The sequence below is a fragment of the Myotis nattereri genome, assembly GCF_964212035.1.
Source record: "Myotis nattereri genome assembly, chromosome: 1".
Lineage (NCBI taxonomy): Eukaryota > Metazoa > Chordata > Mammalia > Chiroptera > Vespertilionidae > Myotis > Myotis nattereri.
The window spans coordinates 42,115,361-42,133,607 of record NC_138075.1 but is presented as its reverse complement, the minus strand read 5'-3'; the positions used below and the strand labels follow the sequence as shown (position 1 = coordinate 42,133,607).

At 43.8% G+C, this 18,247-nt stretch overlaps 1 protein-coding gene across 1 annotated transcript in view; it reads right to left on the bottom strand.

Moving 5' to 3' along the window:
- The window catches only part of PYGL (glycogen phosphorylase L), a 40,474-nt gene that overhangs the window by 1,690 nt on the left and 20,537 nt on the right, over window positions 1–18,247 (bottom strand). Inside the window, exons 5-19 of the mRNA XM_081098793.1 lie at window positions 17,733–17,864; window positions 14,170–14,281; window positions 13,657–13,739; window positions 8,799–8,942; window positions 8,483–8,575; window positions 7,412–7,558; window positions 6,667–6,830; window positions 6,095–6,209; window positions 5,427–5,528; window positions 5,157–5,304; window positions 4,984–5,042; window positions 4,732–4,873; window positions 2,897–3,104; window positions 1,684–1,818; window positions 1,178–1,244 (exon numbers count right to left, since the gene is read on the bottom strand). Of these exons, the coding sequence (XP_080954919.1) occupies window positions 1,178–1,244; window positions 1,684–1,818; window positions 2,897–3,104; window positions 4,732–4,873; window positions 4,984–5,042; window positions 5,157–5,304; window positions 5,427–5,528; window positions 6,095–6,209; window positions 6,667–6,830; window positions 7,412–7,558; window positions 8,483–8,575; window positions 8,799–8,942; window positions 13,657–13,739; window positions 14,170–14,281; window positions 17,733–17,864 (1,851 nt within the window). The remainder of the gene's footprint in view (window positions 1–1,177; window positions 1,245–1,683; window positions 1,819–2,896; window positions 3,105–4,731; window positions 4,874–4,983; window positions 5,043–5,156; window positions 5,305–5,426; window positions 5,529–6,094; window positions 6,210–6,666; window positions 6,831–7,411; window positions 7,559–8,482; window positions 8,576–8,798; window positions 8,943–13,656; window positions 13,740–14,169; window positions 14,282–17,732; window positions 17,865–18,247) is intronic.

The window sequence follows — 18,247 nt, the reverse complement described above, 5'->3', positions numbered from 1 at the left end:
GTGCAGCAGCAGGAGCCTTGAACGAGCCGACTTTAAAACCCAGTGGGACACTCAGGATGACTGGAGGAACCACCCTGTTCCCTGCTTTGGGAGAGGAATGGGAAGAAATGTTAGTGAAATATGTTTCTGTTGGGAGTCGTTACGGATGAATACAAAGGCAGGAGGTGGTGACTTTATGGCTCTTCATTCACCTGCCGCACAATGGTTTTCAAGTTGGAGGGCAACAACGAAGACGGAGGGGCAAGGGCCACCAGAGGGCTCAAGGACACAGACCCCAGGAGACCCATCCTGGAGTCTTGGCCGAGAGCCAGCCTCTTTCGGTATCTGTTCTTCTGTGGTGTCTGCAATTCACTAAAAGTCTATTGTATCAGAGATGATGAACCTCTCCTTGTGTCCACTAATGAACCCAGAGGGCTGGGCTGCTTGATAAAGATGTGCATGGCTCTGGCCTTTCCTTTCCTTCCTTTCTCCTCCTCCCACCCGCCTTTTTTAAGTAAGTCTTTCTTGTTCCTTTCCTTTCTTAAAAAAAAAAAGTCAAACATAAAACCTTCAACTTCTTTGCAATTTTCAAAGAAAAAGGGGGTCAGTCTTTATCCCAATAAACTAAAGCTCAGCATTAGCATCATTTAAGCAGGTTTTTCAAATACTGATGGTGATCCCACCCACTACTGGGTCAGACTCTCTCCCAGGGAGACTGGCACCTGTACTTTACCAAGCTGCCTTGGTGATTCTGATGTGCACTAAACAGGCTCCTGGAAGGGGGTGGTAAGAAGAGGGTGATTTTGTCCGTGCCCAGCACAGTGCCTGCCATGGGAAGGCCCCCATGCCTCTCGGTTGAACAAGTGAGTGGGTAAAACGAGTATTCAGTTTGGCTTGATACCTTTAGTTTCCAGGACATGCCTGCTACATGGTGGGTGCTCAATAAATATCAAATAATTTGTGGTTTTTTTACTTGGACATTAAAACATTTACAACTGCTATGGAAATGTCGAGTCAACCTCTGCCTAAACGTGGGAAAAGTCGAGTTTTGATCTGAACAACCTAGACAGTTGTCTCACTTCCCTTTTTTGATTCGTCAGTGGGGCCCTGTTATTTAGACTTAATAATAAAAAGAAACAGAATTTTAAATTAACCATAGTAAGCTGGTTTACTTTATACGTCTCAGCTGTGTACTCACCATGTACAGCTGGCTGACTTTTTCTTGACACTTGACATATGCTTCATAGTCTGCAAACACTTTAAACCTGTGTTGTTGTTTTTTGTGTGATTGGGAGGAAAAATCAAAACAACAAAAAGCTTCATTAATAGATGTGTTAAGATTCCATTTAAAATTCTCTTATGTTTCATGGCCGCTTTACCGAACTCACATTTCCATTCACAAGAACTTTAAACAGCCCTCAGCCTTTCTACGGACCTCCCCACAGGGAAAAATGTCACCATACAGATGCATCTGAAAGCTGTGCCCACCAGCGGAAGGAGAAAAAGAACACCAGATTTGCGGGTCTCATCCTTAAAGCTTCCTAGCATTGCCAGCGGAGAATCTTTAATTTTTCTTTCCAAGCCTAGGTTAGCTTGTCCGATCACAGATCTATGCTAATCTACATAGTTGGGTTATAGTTGATTTATGATGTTCTTGCTCCCTTGTCATGGTGGAAATAACACCACCTTCTTGGGGGAACTCACCTGTCATGATAAAATAGCATGTTGATTACATCTTTGAAGAGGTCAGGCTGCTTGGGAGAATAGAAGCCATTGTTAATTTGATCAATGGCCAGCTTCAGCTCTGGAAGTGCCTCGTAATATTCTTTTGCGTTGTATCTGTGGGGTGGGGTGAGGTAAGAAGAAAGTTCTGTTAGTGTTTGTGATTAGCAATACACTAGACACCACATTAGCTGTGAAAAATGCATTCAGAAATACAAAATTTTATAGAACTCATAATAAAGTTCAATATGGGTATCAGTAATATTTGACTAGATTCCGACATTTCTCCCTCCCCCCTCCACACTTAACGTTGATTAGTTCCTTGTAAATGAAGACATTGACAGATTTAAAAAAAAATTCTAGTCCCAGAGCAATAGTCTAGTCTAGAAGACAGTAAGGTTCATTTCAAAGCAGACTTTATGGCTCTAAACAAGCATCATGTTAAGTTAGCCAGCTGCTTTTGGACCCACAGATTCCCAGATTTGTTGCTACTGAGTTAAAATTTACTTCCCAGGGTCAGGAAGTATACCCGACAACCCCCAAATGTTGTGATCCCTGTCGTTCCTTTGGGCAGCACTTCTTATTTTTTTATCCAGGTTAATAAACCTGGTTAATAAATCTATCCATATTCTAAGAGAAACTATTCCTGGGTGCTTCTGTACACCCTTACCTACCCTCTCCTACATTTTAGTTAATCTGTTTGCAATCTTAAAGGAGCAATCTTAAATCATAGGCAAAAACTGGTTCATCTTTTGATCAAGTTAAAAATCACAGGATGCAGAGAAGTGACCAGCTCATCAGGCTCGCTCTGCAATGGCTGATATTGAAGAGCAACAACTCCATGCACCTGGGCCCAAGGTCCTTTAACTTGCTGGAGTTCATTAAACCAGTGGTTCTCCATCTTGGCTGCACATTAGAATCACCTGGGAATCTTTAAAATCCTGATTTCTGGGCCTCATCCTCCGGAAATTCTGTTTCTTTGTTACTAATGATGAGGCCCAGAAATCATGATTTTAAAAAAATACCCAGGTGACTCTAATGTGCAGCTAAGGTTGAGAACCACTGCATTAGACTAATCCATGGCCAGGAGGCTCCTCTCACTCTTGGGAGATGTCTGCTGCCACATTTCCTGTGGCTCAGCCTGAGTGGGATACCTGGGTGGGCAGGCACCCTCGTGGGAGAGCTGTTCTCTCACCCTTTCTTGTCCAAAGCAGCTACATCATCTATCCTCATGCCAAAGATGAACAGGTTCTCTTCCCCGGCTTCCTCTGCCATTTCCACATTGGCCCCATCCATGGTCCCGATGGTCAGGGCCCCATTCAGCATGAACTTCATATTGCCTGTCCCTGAGGCTTCAGTGCCTGCGGTGGAAATCTGCTCCGACAGATCTGTGGCTGGGATGACTGCAAGACAGGCATGTTAAAATGAGTGATTCTGACTCTAGATCTGCTTCTATTTCATCTAAGAATTTATGTAGCTGGCCTGCTTTGATCACTAAAGTAGTACATGTCATCAAGATAAACATTCAAATGGTGAAGGACAGATCTCACTCTTCCCCAGGGCTCAGACAACCACTTTTGTCTTTTTTTTTTTAATTGATTTCAGAGAGGAAAGGGGAGGGAGGGAGACAGAAACATCAATGATGAGAGAGAATCATTGATCGGCTGTCTCCTGTACGCCCCACACTGGGGACAGAGCCTGCAATCTGGGCATATGCCCTGAACGGGAATCAAACTGTAACCTCCTGGTTCATAGGGATGCAAAAGTCACCAACTGGGCCACTTTTGTCCATTTTTGATGTGCTATCTTGGTGGTTATGGCCACAGTGCTAAATATATGCTTATCCTACTCTTCCTTGGTCCATAAACTTCAAACAGCATTTACTGACTCTCTGCTATGAAAGTTGACCCATTTCTCTTCTCCCTTCCAAATTTTGTCATGGTTTTATTTTTATTTCTTCTTCTTTACAATTTTAATATATTGGAACTTTTCTTTCTAGATCCTTAAAATTCAGAGTCTCTCCTGACCCTTCTTTTGCAATCGGAGGAAACAGGATTGTTTGTATTCCCTCCACTTCTCCTCACCCTTCTTCAACTTTCACTGCAAGGAAATGAGCCACATGCAACTGAGGTGTGTCTAGGGCCAGACACCAAGCCTCTGAGCTTTCATCCTGATTTACATAAATTAGTGCAGCCTGCAGTCCTCCTGCCCCCTTCTCTGCAAAGGTCAGGACTGACTCTCTGCTTTAGTTTCAGAGCTTATTTGTGGATTAGGTATATGTTCATTTGCATCCCTAGGAACCTGGCTCCTTTTCCTTTGTGCAGACAGTTCTTAAACAGTAACAGCAGAGGACCCACAAACACCTCAAAAAGAGAAAGATCCCTTTTCAACGCAGGAAACAGGTCAATACACAGTTGGCATTTGAATGTGGATGGCGCTTTGTATGTGATGCAAATAGCAAAGGTCCCAGTGGTAGAGAAAGGGATGTTGGCTTCTAGCCAGTCTGATTGTCCCCACATGGAAACTCAACGCTTGATCTCTGAGGGCCCATCTGAGGCACGGCTAAGCCTCGTGCTCTGGCAGCCTGACGTCTGTCCTCATTCCCTGTTGCCACATGAACAAACGAAGTGACCAGAGGATTATCTGGGGGCTAGGGAGTTGGTATCCTATTGCAAAACTGGGGCTGGGAACTGAAGATCTCTTTCTTTTGTAGAGCACAGTCTGCGCTTTACCAAAACCTCAGGGCTGCTTCCTCTAGCCCCCAGCTCTGACTAGCTGGGAGGAAAATGCACTTGCAAATGTATACCGCGATACTGTGACATGTACACTGTGATATTGACTCTGGGGACAGCAATCTCATTGTCAGTTGGGTCATCTTAAAAGCTCTTAGCTTAGGCTCTTACTCTGCCTGGTGACACCTTCTACCCCCAGCTCCTGGCTCCCTGAGCTCAGCTGCCCCATTTTTCCATATCTTGTCATCTCTTCCTAGTCTTTGCCCTGGCCTCACATGGTTTGCAATGAGGGCACTACCTTTTTCAGCAAGAGACACTCTGTAGTTCTCCAAGAAGATGACTTTCAACTTGTTTCCAACCATGGGGTCATTGTTCACCACATCTGCCACGGAAGTGATGAGCTTTATGATCATTTTGGCCATGTGGTATCCCGGGGCAGCCTTGGGGAAGAATGTGGAACATACTGACGGAATGCAGCCACGAAACGAGGAAGTGGAGAAACGGCAAGAGATCAGCGCCCCCACATCCCCAGTGAACAAAATCAACTTACTTTGCCACCAATTATAACTGTTCTGGGCACGAACAACTTCTTAGGGTCTTTCTTAATGCCTGAAAAAGATGGAGAAGTGGATGGAGCAGGGGATGGATGATGGCCGGGTGGCGAGGCCCGCGCGGGGTGCTGCTTCCGCCCCGGGGCACCTGGTGGCTACAGGGCCGACTCACGGTTGTACATGGTGATCACGTGCAGGCAGTTCAGGAGCTGCCGCTTGTACTCGTGGATCCGCTTCACGTGCACGTCAAACATGGAGGCTGGGTTGATCTTCACTTTGTACTCCTTCTCCAGGAACTGGGAAAACTTCAGCTTGTTCTCCTGTTGAGACAGTGCCCGGGCAGGAGGAGTCCTTTTGATGGGGAAGCCTCTGGTCCCTCTTTAAAGACCGGAGCATAAACCCTCAAAGCACGTGCCGGGCAGGAGCCCACACCGCGTCTCACCTGCTTCACGTTGGAAATCTCGCGGAGGAAGACGTCGTCCCCCAGGAAGCCGTGCAGCTTCGTCAGCTGGCTCAGGTCTTTCACGTAGTCTTCCCCGATTTTCTTTCCGTTTAAAGGAAGAGGCGGCTTTAATCAGGGTTGGCAATCAGGCCCAAGTGAGCAGCTAATGTCCCTGTGGTGCGTGCTCACTCAGCTACCACGGGACAGCTCACCTACCACACAAGACGCAGAAGAGGCTAGGACTGCTGTGTGGGAAGGACACTTGGCAGGAATCTTAAATGTCGTCTCAGGGGTATTGCGTTAAAAACTGGGAATCTACCTGAAGAGGCTGGCAAAGGACCCAGGTTCCACTAGTTATTTATATGGCCTTGGTTATCCTCTTTTACTAAATAGCGTTACCAACTTCCAACTGTGTGTCCTATGAATACTGTTGGCCAGGACCAGGTACAGAATGGGTCGGGGCCCTTGATCAAAATTAAGACTTTCAGGGTGACAGCAGCAGAGAATGAAGTCAAGCACAGGGCCTCATGGGACTGCACAGGCCATGTGCTGATGAAGCCGGCCCTGCTACAGACTGTATTTGCAAATTTTAAGTGCACTCATGCCTCTTGCATTCCAGTCGGATCTCCCTCCCTCTCTCCCTCTCCCTCTCAGCACTTCCCAGTTACCTCTGCAATTAACTCTGCAAGCCCCGGGTTGCAGAGTAAGAGCCAGCGCCTTGGAGTGATCCCATTGGTTTTATTCTGAAACTTGTCTGGTTCTAGCTCACTGAAGTCCTTGAATCTGGGGACAGAAGAGACACACCACTGAGTCTGGCTGGAACAGCAGGTTCCTGCATGCAGGATGAAGTTCAGAGTTATATTCAAAGATTCACGTGTTGGCTGAGAAAGATTAAATAAAGGTGGAGGGAGGAGCTAAGAGCACCTATGGGTGTCATTCTAAATAGAAATCCATTTGCGATTCAAAATAATTACAAGGAAAATTCCAAATCTTATCACCTCCGTATGATTTTCTGGCACCAACATTTAACCAGACTTTTCAACAGAATAATTTTAGTTTTGGTCTCCTATATCTAGAATTAGGATGGTTCATAGAGAAAGGACCTTTTCTCACGAAAAAAATAATACTTTAAAACATTTTGTCAGGGTCGTTCCTCCTCTCCAAAGCAACACTGAGTTTACTCGCACTGTTCCATTCATGGAGCAGCGTCAGACCCACCACCCTGGGACTGGAAGCTCACACTTGGGTCTTCACGATGTCTGAGTGGATTTTAGCCACGCCATTCACAGCATGGGAGCCCACAATGCAGAGGTGGGCCATGTTGATCCTCTTGCCTCCTTCCTCTTCGATCAGGGACATCCTTCTCAGACGGTCAACATCTTTAGGAAACAAGGCTGCGATTTTCTAGCCAAAGGAAGAGAAAGGCCTCACTGGTCACTCAGGTTTAAAGCAACGTTGGGATAATGTTGTTCACTTTCCAACCAAAATTTTTGACAGAGTGAATATAAAACCTCACTCCCACAGAGAGGGGCTCGTTAGCCTTCGGGAGATGTCATCCCTGTATTTTAGTACTTTCAAAAAGATGTCTTTAACAGAGTCCCACCCAGACTTGGATACTTTAAAAAAATATATATTTTTTATTGATTTCAGAGAGGAAGGGAAAGGGAGAGAGAGATAGAAACATCAATGATGAGAGAGAATCATTGATTGGCCGCCTCCTGCACACCCCTTACTGGGGATCCAGCCCACAGCCTGGGCATGTGCCCTTGACCAGAATCGAACCCGGGACCCTTCAGTCCGCAGGCCAACCCTCTATCCACTGAGCCAAACCAGTTAGGGCTTGGATACTTTTGATGTATCAATGATTGAAAGACATCAATCATTGGTCTTTCAATCTTTAGGTCTGAAGTTTGGAAAGAGGGAACACCGTAGCCACCCCAAACCTCTCAAGATCTCATTGTCATGACACTCTCAGAATGACTTACATCTAAATGCTTCTGATTTATCTCATAAATGATTTGCAAGTGTCGAGGAAGCAGCTTCTCCACCAGCTCTACAGGCCAGCGCTCCAGGGCTTCTGGGAGCACGGTGTGGTTGGTGTACGCGAAGGTCTTCCGGGTGATCTCCCACGCCTGCGGGAAAGGGAGGGCTGAGCGGCTTTCCTCTGCAAGGAAGGCTGCCCTGCCTGTCACACACCTTCACAGAGCAAACATTTCCTCAATCCCCACCCATTTATAACAGGGCAATTCATTTGCAAGAGGACAATTCCATCTGCTTGTACACAGTTACACACTCTTGATTCCACTCGATTCCTGAATGGTCCAGAGAGTGGGAATATGTTTTTGGGGTACCAAAGGGCAGTTAGTTCTAAAATGCATTGATAAAACATAAGACGGCATGTTAATAAATCTTCTCTACTATTTGACTGTGTCTTTATTCATTTTTAAAAACATTGATTAAAAAAATATATGTATTTTTATTGATTTCAGAGAGGAAGAGAGAGGGAGAGAGAGACAAAACATCAATGATGAGAATCATCAATCGACTGCCTCCTGCACACCCCCTCCTGGGGATTGAGCCGCAACCCAGGCCTTGACCAGAATGGAACCCGGGACCCTTTGGTCCACAGGCCAACACTCTATCCACTGAGCCAAACCAACTAGGGCTGTCTTTATTTATTAAATAAACAACATTTGAAGAATAGAAACTTAAGTAATATTGTGAGACGGTACAAAGTATGTTTAAAATACTGACTTCCAAAGCAACGGGACACTTTCAATGAGCTGTATCCTGGGGTTAGAGAGCTTAATCTAAAACCCTTTTAGACACAAAAACGGTAAGTTCCATTAGGAATGTACTTGTTCATTTCTTAGTCTAACTCCCTGTGAAGCAGTAAAGATGGAGAAATGTCAGCACCAGAGTGAGGTTTACCTCTAACTAGTGACGTCAGCAACCATAACTTATTTTTAAAAAAATCACAAAAGGAGCTTTTGCAAAATCTCCCAACCACAGATATTTTGATTAATTGAAGGGAAAAGAAGCCAAATTGTCCAGACCTTGGACCAGGGCAATTTTTCAATATCCACAAAAATCCTCATCAGCTCAGGGATGGCGAGTGCAGGGTGAGTGTCATTCAGCTGGATCGCAACCTGTGTGGAGGAAGACATCAAGGTGAAGGCGACGGTGGCCCAGGTCTGGCTTCCTTGACCTCATCCCTGCTGGGCAAAGGCCAAATGAAATGCCAACCTTCCCTGGAATGGTTTAGCATGCATTACCTACTCAACTGATTTAGCACTGAAACAGAGGAGTAAATTGATAGGAAGTCCTCGTCCCCTCAGTTGTCCCCCCTGGGTTCATGGACTGAATACTTGCCTGGTCTGGAAAGGCATCAAACGCAGTTCCGGCACGATCCTCGGAGCCAAACTTGGAGGCTTTGAAGCGTCGGATGACATCTTGCAAGGTGGCGGCCACCACAAAGTACTCCTGCTTCAATCTGAGCTCCTTCCCTTCAAAAAACTTCAAGCCAGAGAGAAGAGTGAGTGGCTCACAGTGTTAGGTGTGGCCAAACCTTGATTGGTGTCTCTGCCCAGAGAACTTCAAGGCTAAAGCCCACTGGACATCGGGTGGAAGATGGCTGGTAGGACACCAAGCACTAGCCTTTGCTCTTTCCTGAAACGCCATTGAAATGACAGTAAGAGAATGTTTAAAAGGCTGCTGATAAAGAATGACGGGAATGGGAGAGGAGACAACAGCAACAACTTTTTAGAAGCTGAAAACGGGTGAGTGATAACTGAGCCAGTAGACCTTGGATGGGTGAATCCTGACTGGGTATCGGAAAAGAGCCAAAAAGCAACTCGATTAATACACCACAGCCCCCAAAGGCGCAGGAAACAACAGCACTGGGTCTCCTTAGGAAGTAGGGGTGAAAATGCGGTAAAAGGTTAGGTGAGAGCCTGTCTAAGAAGCAGTAGCTCAGACCTCATCCCAGTTCCCTCAGCTGAGCAGTTTCCTTCCTCAACCGAAGCAGAAGCTGTTGGTGTTTCTGTAGAGATGGTCAAACAGGGTCTCTGGACTGGTGGGCAGCAGGCATAGGTGAAGGCGGGTACCACCCCCTACTGAAAATGCGAAGAAGGGGGTCACAGGAAAGTTTATGTACTGAATGTTGAGATGCTCAGTGTTCTCCTCTCAACCAAATTTCAGAACACAGGCAGTCCATGTTAGTTCTACCAGGAAAGTCGTCTCTAGGGAATCTGACCAGACAAAAGGGAGTACAGACACTGACAGGAGGTGCTCCCCAGGAAATGGCCCCACCAGATGACAACAGAGTGGAGCCCAAATAGACCAACCCCACCCAAGTGTACAGAGCTACCCCAAAGCTTGTGGGTACCCTTCCTTAAACTTTAATGGGCAACTAAGAATCATTAGATATCTAAGAAAATTTTGTAAAAGAATACTAGAGGTCAAAATAAACAAGCAAAAGCCAACTCAGAGGACACAGAGATTAGAAAAAGGAATATTATAAGAAACTATCAATATCCTCAGATTAGAAAAGATAGTGTATTCAAGAAAATATCTAGAGAAAAAAAAGATTACTCAGAAATTAAAACATGATAGTCAAAATAAAAAAAACCCCACAATAAAAGGATCGGAAGAGAGTTGTGATCACCCAGAAAATGGAGCAAGAAGACAAAGAAATGATAAATAGAAGAAAAAAGGTAAGAAAACTACAGAACTAGTTGAGGATGATCAATAGTTACAGACCATTTCTCAGAGAACTGCAGTGCTGTGTTCCCAGACTAAAAGGGTACCCAGGTTCCATGGGTGAAAACAAACTCACACCAAGCAACCCTCCCCAGATCTAGTACAGTTGGAAGTAGGTGGTTGAGGAAAGGAGAGGTTGAGAGAAGGCGGAGTAGGGTAATATATGTATTACCCTACTACAAGCTTCAAAGGGGAAAAGAGCACGATTCAAACAAAAGATCAGGAACCAGAATTGCATCAACTGTCATTTCAAAATTAAAGAAAAAAGAATCAGAATTGCACTGTACTTCCCAGCAATACCGAAAACTAGAAGACAACATCAACAAAAAAATGTGAGTGTTCTACATCCAGGCAAGCTATCGATGTGAGAGCAGGAGAAGACACTCTCCGATATTCAAGGTCTCAAAAAAATTTGACCTTACATCCATTCTTTCCCAGGAAGCCCTTGGAGCATATGTACTACCAAAACAAGGTAGAAACAAACAAAGAAAAAGAAATACATGAACACAAATGACCCCAGAAACTCAGTGAGCACAGGATGCCTCAGAATAACAGGGAAAGAAGACCCTGAGATGTCAGGGAAGCTGTCAACTGGGAGAGATCCAGAGGAGGCTTTTCAAAAAGACCAAGTAAACAGAATGCCTCCTGTGTCTGAATGTATCCAGAGTACATGTCTGCAACTGAGGGACAGTGAAGGATAAATTAAGGAAAAGTACTCAGAAACCCAAGCAAACAATGACTATCAACTCCAAGAAAAACAAAAACATTTTAAGGAAAGAAAAAATAATCATTATATGATGACACACATAGGCATAGATAGATCAGCATCCTGAAGCCTTTGTATGGTCATAATAATTTAAACACTGATTAAGGAGCCAGTGGAAATTACTATGTAATTATGTGGAGAGAACAGGGGTAGGAAATATGTGTGTGTGTGGTGAGGTGGGAGTATATGGGAGGGAGGGAGCTATATTCTCATGTTCAATTTCACAATTGTGAAATGGGCAAACCAAGAAGAAACAGCTTGTTATTAGAAACTAGAGAGGGGCCCAGTGCACAAAATTTGTGCACTCGGGAGGGTCCCTCAGCCCGGCCTGCGCCCTCTCACAGTCCTGGAGCCATCAGTCGGACATCCTTAGCACTGCCATGGAGATGGGAGAGGCTCCTGCCACCACCGCTGCGATCACCAGCTGTGAGCCCAGCTCAGGGCTTCTGGCTGAGCGGCACTCCCCCTGTGGGAGCACACTGACCACCAGGGGGCAGCTCCTGCATTGAGAATCTGCCCCCTGGTGGTCAGTGCGCATCATAGCGACTGGTCATTCCGCCTTTCAGTTGATTTGCATATTGGCCTTTTATTATATAGGATATGGAGGTAAGAATCCAGGAAGGTAATTAGAAGCAAGGGATGTAGTTGTGTCTGGGAAGTGGGAAATGGAAGACTATGTTTTTATATAGGCCTCACAGAATGTTTTTCTCTTTAAACTATGTGCATGTGTAACTTTGATAAAAATTTAAAAACCAAATTAAAAATTAAGTTATTAATAGGAAACTGAATTGATATCACCAATAAGAATTTACAGGTGGATTTGGAATTTAAAAAAAATTCTTTTAGTACTCTTTTATATTGCTAACATTTTATTTTCTAATGGCATGTATCATGGTAAAAATTATAAAGAGATCATTCTTCTTTTTTTAAAAAAAGCATTATAAATCTATCCAAAATGAATTTAAACCTTTCTTGAGTTAGGGAATTTTTAATATCCTAGAAATAAAATGATTAGACATAATCACTGACTTCCAGAAGTTCAAATTAGTGGGGAAAGAGAGAGATGTGTAAACAAGGCTTTAAATAAAATGTGATGATTAAAAAATTAATGTTATATTTTATTATATACACAGTACTTTGGGAACCTGGGTACTCAGGTAATTTTTTTATCTGAGCCCAGAAAGATAATCTGGATTTGTCAGATGTGCACAGGGGGCCAGAGTAATCATTACAGGCAGAGGCAACCTGGCAAAGGCATTCAGGTGAGAAGAACAGGCAGGGCAAACTGTCCTGCACATCTGATACCTCATTGCTGGGGCAGGATCATGGAGGGTGCGTCAGAGAACTCACGGCCGTATTAATGAAGACCTTAGAGAGCACATCTAAGATTCTGTACTTCTCTTAGGTGATCAGAAGCCTTTAAAAAGCTTTAAGCAAGAAAAAAATATCTAACTTGTTGCAGAGGGAGGACAGATTCTTGGGAAGAATCTTGTCTGGACTAGGGTATGGCCAAGTTGGGGAGAAGGAATGAGTTTTGTTCTTGTAATTACAGTACAAAAATGATGTATTACTTGTACTTAAGACAAGCATAACCTGGAGAGCTACCTTTTACTCAGTGAATTTAGTCACCTTTGCACCTCATACTTAGTATATGCTGTCAATTGCTGCAGATGATTATTTCTAAGTAAAGTTAAGTTTGGTCCTTACTGAAGACAGGAGGATGAAGTTCAAGTCCCTTCCAGTGAACCAGTCAGGATAGCCCCAGGCTTGGAACGAGTCTTACTTTAATTGACCGTGAACTAGAACAACCTTTTGCTTTTGGATCGGAGATTTCTCTGAAATGTACAGAAGTCACAGTGTTTTTCCCAAAGGAAAAAAAATAACATACACCATAAAGTTCTTGAAAAGGCTGCAGCATACTTAATCCTCCTTAGAGACTGTGGTTTAACACCAAGTGGACATCTGGCCGTAAGGATCATTTATGTCCTGGTCCCCAAATAGTTTTGTGCCATCATTTTTGAGCAGAGTACTAATTTCGTTGCTTCTGAGATTATTATTTTTTAAATAAAAATCATTATAGCTTCAAGAAAATAATTTTACCCATGTAGAAGTTAGGGCTAAGTATATTTAAACCAAATAAGAATCCATAGCAGTCATCTAAGATCCAGCTCCACGTGTTTGCTTGCTTGTTTGTTATTTTAGCTAAGCTGTTCTTAATGTAAAATTAGGAAAAAGTTTAGAGAGATGAATAAATTGCATAAACAAGTGTTTGCTCCTGGGTCAGCTCCGAGGTCCATGACGCCACTTCTCCGGGGTCAGAGGGCCGGAAGAGCCTGACATTAGGGGAAGAGGCCAGGCAGGAAACCTCCAGGGACTCTGATGTGGATGAAATTTCTGTTTGGAAAGCAAGCAGTGCTTCAACTAATCTTTTATATCCAGGTCTGTTTTGAAATACATGTACAGAACTTCCAATCAGTCATGGCGTCACTGATCAAGGGCAAAATACCAATTCTGGCTTCACACACTGCACACATTTGTTTTCCTGACTTGGATGGGAAGGGGAAGTCTAGACAATTCAGATGGAGATTATTTTGCACTGAAGACGCAAAATCAATATTAAAGCCCTTTACGAAGGCTACTGAAAAGGTGCTTCCAAAATAAGCTGCTTCTGTTTTCCCCGAGAAAGCAAGCTCGATCACTCACATTATCATTGGGATAGAGGACCCGGGAGATGTTCTCGGCCAGATTTCGGTCCAGCACGGCCTGAATGTAGTCTCCAACGTTAACTGGATGGAACAATAGTAAAATGAATAAGCAGACAAGCCAGCCACTATTATCAAAGGCCCTTGACCTCACCTGATCTTTGCTGTGTATCATGTGGGATTTCTAAAATTTCTAAAAATTCAAAAGGATTTCAATAAACCTTTACGCTGTGATCCATATGAAAGTCTAAGAAGGCCAGACTTTAAAAATCTCCTCCATACCTGCTCCTCCACAGGGCTGCTTAGTCACTGAAAAAATTCCGATCAGAAACTCAAGGCTTTCTTTCTCAAGCTCAATTTGGTTCTAACTGGCAATCATCAAAAAGAAACCACTGTGTCCTAGACTCCAAGATCCTTCCTTTGTGCCATCTTTCTAGAACAGAGTACTAAATTGCTTCTGAGATAAAAAAGATTAAGCACACACACAAAGGCACAGAGCCCATGCTGTACTCACAGTCTTGGAGGTTAAAGTCGTTGGGCGCCCGAGCAGACCAGAGGCGCATCGTGTTGACGGTGTTATTCATATACCCAGGCACTGGGGTGTCATACGGCAGGGCCAGGACCACCTGTGGGATTAACCAAAGTAGTTGCTCACTGCTTCCCAACTGTGATGACGTAGATTGAACAATGGGCTGGGAGATGGCAACTGGAATTCTGTTCCTGGCTCTATCACTAACTCAAATTGTGTGAGGCCTAAACCAAGACAAGGGTCCTAGGGCTGGGCCAGGGGTGGGGACAGTAATTAGGGGCCATTGTGGATACTCCTCCCATTGGAACAATCTGGAAGGCTGGAACCATCCAGACCCATGGTCCTCGGTGTCATTTCCATGTTGACTTCTCTTGGGTGTCCCTTGCCTTGATCTGAGTACAGATCTTTTATGTTTCAGATCAAGCCACTGCTCTAAGAATAAATTATGACGTGCAAACAAAGTGACAAGTGTGACTCTGTACCCATTAAAAAACAGTAATCAGGAAGCTTAGTGTAGGTTATTCCATGGCCTGATTTCACATATGGTAAGAATCAACGGAATAGGAAATTTATGAAGACAGGTTACATATGATGTTTAAAATGCTATGCTAGTTTTTTCCAAGTTTCATGAAGAAGTTATTTTAGTGACCTAACAAAGCAGCTGCTAATTAGCAGAGGTAGGTCTGAGAAGTAAGCTTTGGAAAATCTAGCTCAATCTTTGTGACACTCATTGAAATAGAGAAGGACAGGGAGATGAGCTGTGTTTCATGTGGATTTAAAATTTATTGGGAAAAGATTCCTTTCTATTCCCTGCCTTATCAGAGTCAAGCTCTAAGGGAGGGGAATGACAGATTGATTGAATGGGAGGATGCTATAGATCATTCCGTGCAATCTACTTGTTTGGACTTGAGGAGAACGAGGCTGTGAGAGAAGTGACTTGTCCAAGGTCACAGTCAGTGGTAGGGCTGAAATGCAAACACTAATCTCTTTAATTGAGTCTGATGAATTATGAATGAATGAAGCATGACAGCCTATATCAATCAATCATACATATTCAGTCACACTTTCATGAACGCCCTCCTCGAAGTAATACATCCCTCTGCTCTGAGTATCCTTCACTAGGCAATAAAGGTCTCTGGTGACCTTTAAAGCGAGCTGTGATCAATCAGGAAAGGTTGTTTACAGAGTGGGGTGAGTCTGGGTTCAAACACGGTTTGTCTTTCCGACCCTTGAGGCATCACTGAGGCCTCTGGGGAAGCACGTGGCTCAGACGTCCCTTTAGAGAACTTCAGGCAGAGCTGCCACCTCTGAGCGCCAACGCAGGCCGTGCTTTCTCTGCGATGCTACCACTGTGGCGAATGAGAGCTGGGACTCCTCTCATGGGTAACCTTAACCTCAGGCCCCATCAGCCTGGCCACCTGCTCAGAGCTGCACTGCTGTCTGAGGCTCTTCCTGAAGACCCCCTTTCCCCCCCCCTTTATTCTTGTAAAGTGTCGCACCTCCTCCTGCTCCCCCTCCTCTTTATCTCTCACAGGCCTTTCCCCAATATATCGCGTCCACTTCTAATTCTTGCTGGGTCTGCTTCCCAGAGGACCTGAACTGACACAAGCGTGAACGGCTCAGCACTGGCAGCTGCACACAGCATGCGCGCTCCATGTCTGCCTCACGCTCTCTGACCCTTCCAGCTCCAAATCGGGGCTGATCAGTGGTGGCTTGCATACCAAAGTTCTGTACTGTGTGGGCCACTTACCTTATATCACATCTGCCCCATAACCGTGCCTTTGTGGGCACAGAAAGCCCACTCTCCCTAATTAAATTTCTGGATGTATTATGAAAATGTCTAGAGTTGCTTTGTAAATACAAGTTGGCTCAACAGTGGGGCCTGCAGTGCAAACAGGTGATTCCAGGTTTGATTGTGTAAAACTGCACATATTTAAACAGATCAGGAGTCACTGGGAGTTTTAGACACCACATCTATACCAAACACATGCTAGCTTACTACCAAATACATGTAGGAATTCTTTGGATATATTAACAATTGATTTGTTTGCAGCTCTCTGGATCATATTTGTAACCAATTGCAACTCAGCTTGTTGTCTATTTAACCGAAATATAAAAAAGAAATTATCTTAAAAATCACAGTATTAGTTTATTCCCTGTATCATCGTACTATGACCTATTTTTAGCTTCTAATCTGTTATTTCAGAGGCTGAATAAACTCAGGTTTAGGTAGGAAAACCCTTTTTAAAAAGTATTATTTTTCTGAACTGTGACTAGCTCTACATGAATTAGCAGAGCAGACCATCGGTTTAAAAAGTCAGCTGCAAAATGGGTCTAGGTGCTTCTAAGACAAAATGAAGCCTTTATTCATGGAGAATAATCCACAACCAACAATATTAATGTAGTAGGTCCTCGGGTTACGTCGGAGATCCGTTCCTACGGTGCGATGTAACGCGATTTTTGCGGTAAGTTGGAACCCATCTACATAAGTACCTACGTCACTCACATGGAGCACATACACAGCAGTAATGAAGTGAAACAGTAAAAAAAAACTTAAAAGAAAGATAACAATTCCTGACCTTTACTTGTGGTAAATAAATAATAATAAACATAAAGCACATATGTACATACATCGAAATGATGGAACTTATTTTTAATAATTAAATGGGAGATGGCAACGTAACCACAAAATGATGTACGTGGAGTCCGATGTAACCCGAGACTGTCTGTATTACAATACTGAATTTCACTCTCGATTTTGATAGATAAGAACATTTACCTGATCTTTACCATTTTCTTTAAGATTTTAAAGAATGACCAGTGATACATTTTTCCAGCCTGAGACCATATGTATTAAATATCTCCAATGACTGGACAGTCCAGCTGTTAATAAAGATTATTTATCAGGAAGTATGAAGCAGCAAGGCACAACCCACCACTGGGGGTGCTGAAACCTGAGTTGTTCAGTGACAGGGTGACACTCAAGTCAGGGGCCATGAGTAAGTGCACTTGGTTGCCACAGGTATTTTTCTCTTAGGAGTGATTTGGCACGAAATAACCGGGGACATTTTGCAATATTTTGCATTATTTTTGACTTTGCAAGACATAGGAACTTTGGCAATTCTTCGAATTATTACTTCAGTTTGAAAATATTTACCCCTGAGAAGTTGTAAGTAAATAAGGTACATGTCACGGTGGGGTGAAGAAGGACATGGAAATGTATTCCATCTTGGTATCAACCACTTTATATACAACTGGAGAGCTAAATATACTGGAATTACAGAATTGATTAGCCTCTGGTAAAGCTGACTGCAAAATGACCTGGAGAATCACTTGACCTTGGGGACATCACTTATCTCTTGGCCTCAGATCCCTTGTCTCCAAAATGAGTGGGTTGCACTAAGAGGTGCCACACATGTATTATAAGAATATAATCTATTATTCAATGCACAACATACTATACTTAATGTCATATACATGTTATACTCCATGCTACGTACTCCCTGTGCTGTACTACACAGAACACTAAATGTGAGGACACTGCATACCTGGGTGTCGATCCACTTGATCCCCGAGTTGCTGTGCTCTACTCTCCCGTAGAAGTGCACAGGCAGCATGAACTCAGGGCGGGCCTTCTCCCAGGGGTTCCCATGCCGGAGCCAGTCGTCTGCCTCTTCCACCTGCAAGAAGGATATGGCTTAGGGTGTACTTTGCAGGAGACGGGGACCTAGCCATTTCCATGAGATCAAATGGAAAACGTCTTTAACTGAATCAACTTGAGAATATTGTTTTGGAAAGATGAGTGTTGGTTCTCCTGTCAATCTCGATTCATGTCTTACAGCCTAAATCAACAACAACAATACTTGCTGATACTGCTCTAAATGTGTCATAGATATTCCTGCATTTAATCTTCATAGCAACCCTCTAGGAGAAAACCGTGATTCCTTTTTTTAAACATGAAAAAATTGTAACCTCCTCAAAGTTGCACAGATATACACGGTACAGCTGCCGGGAGCTGGTCCATGCTTGCTGTTCCAAGGGACCTGGCTTATATAGCATACAG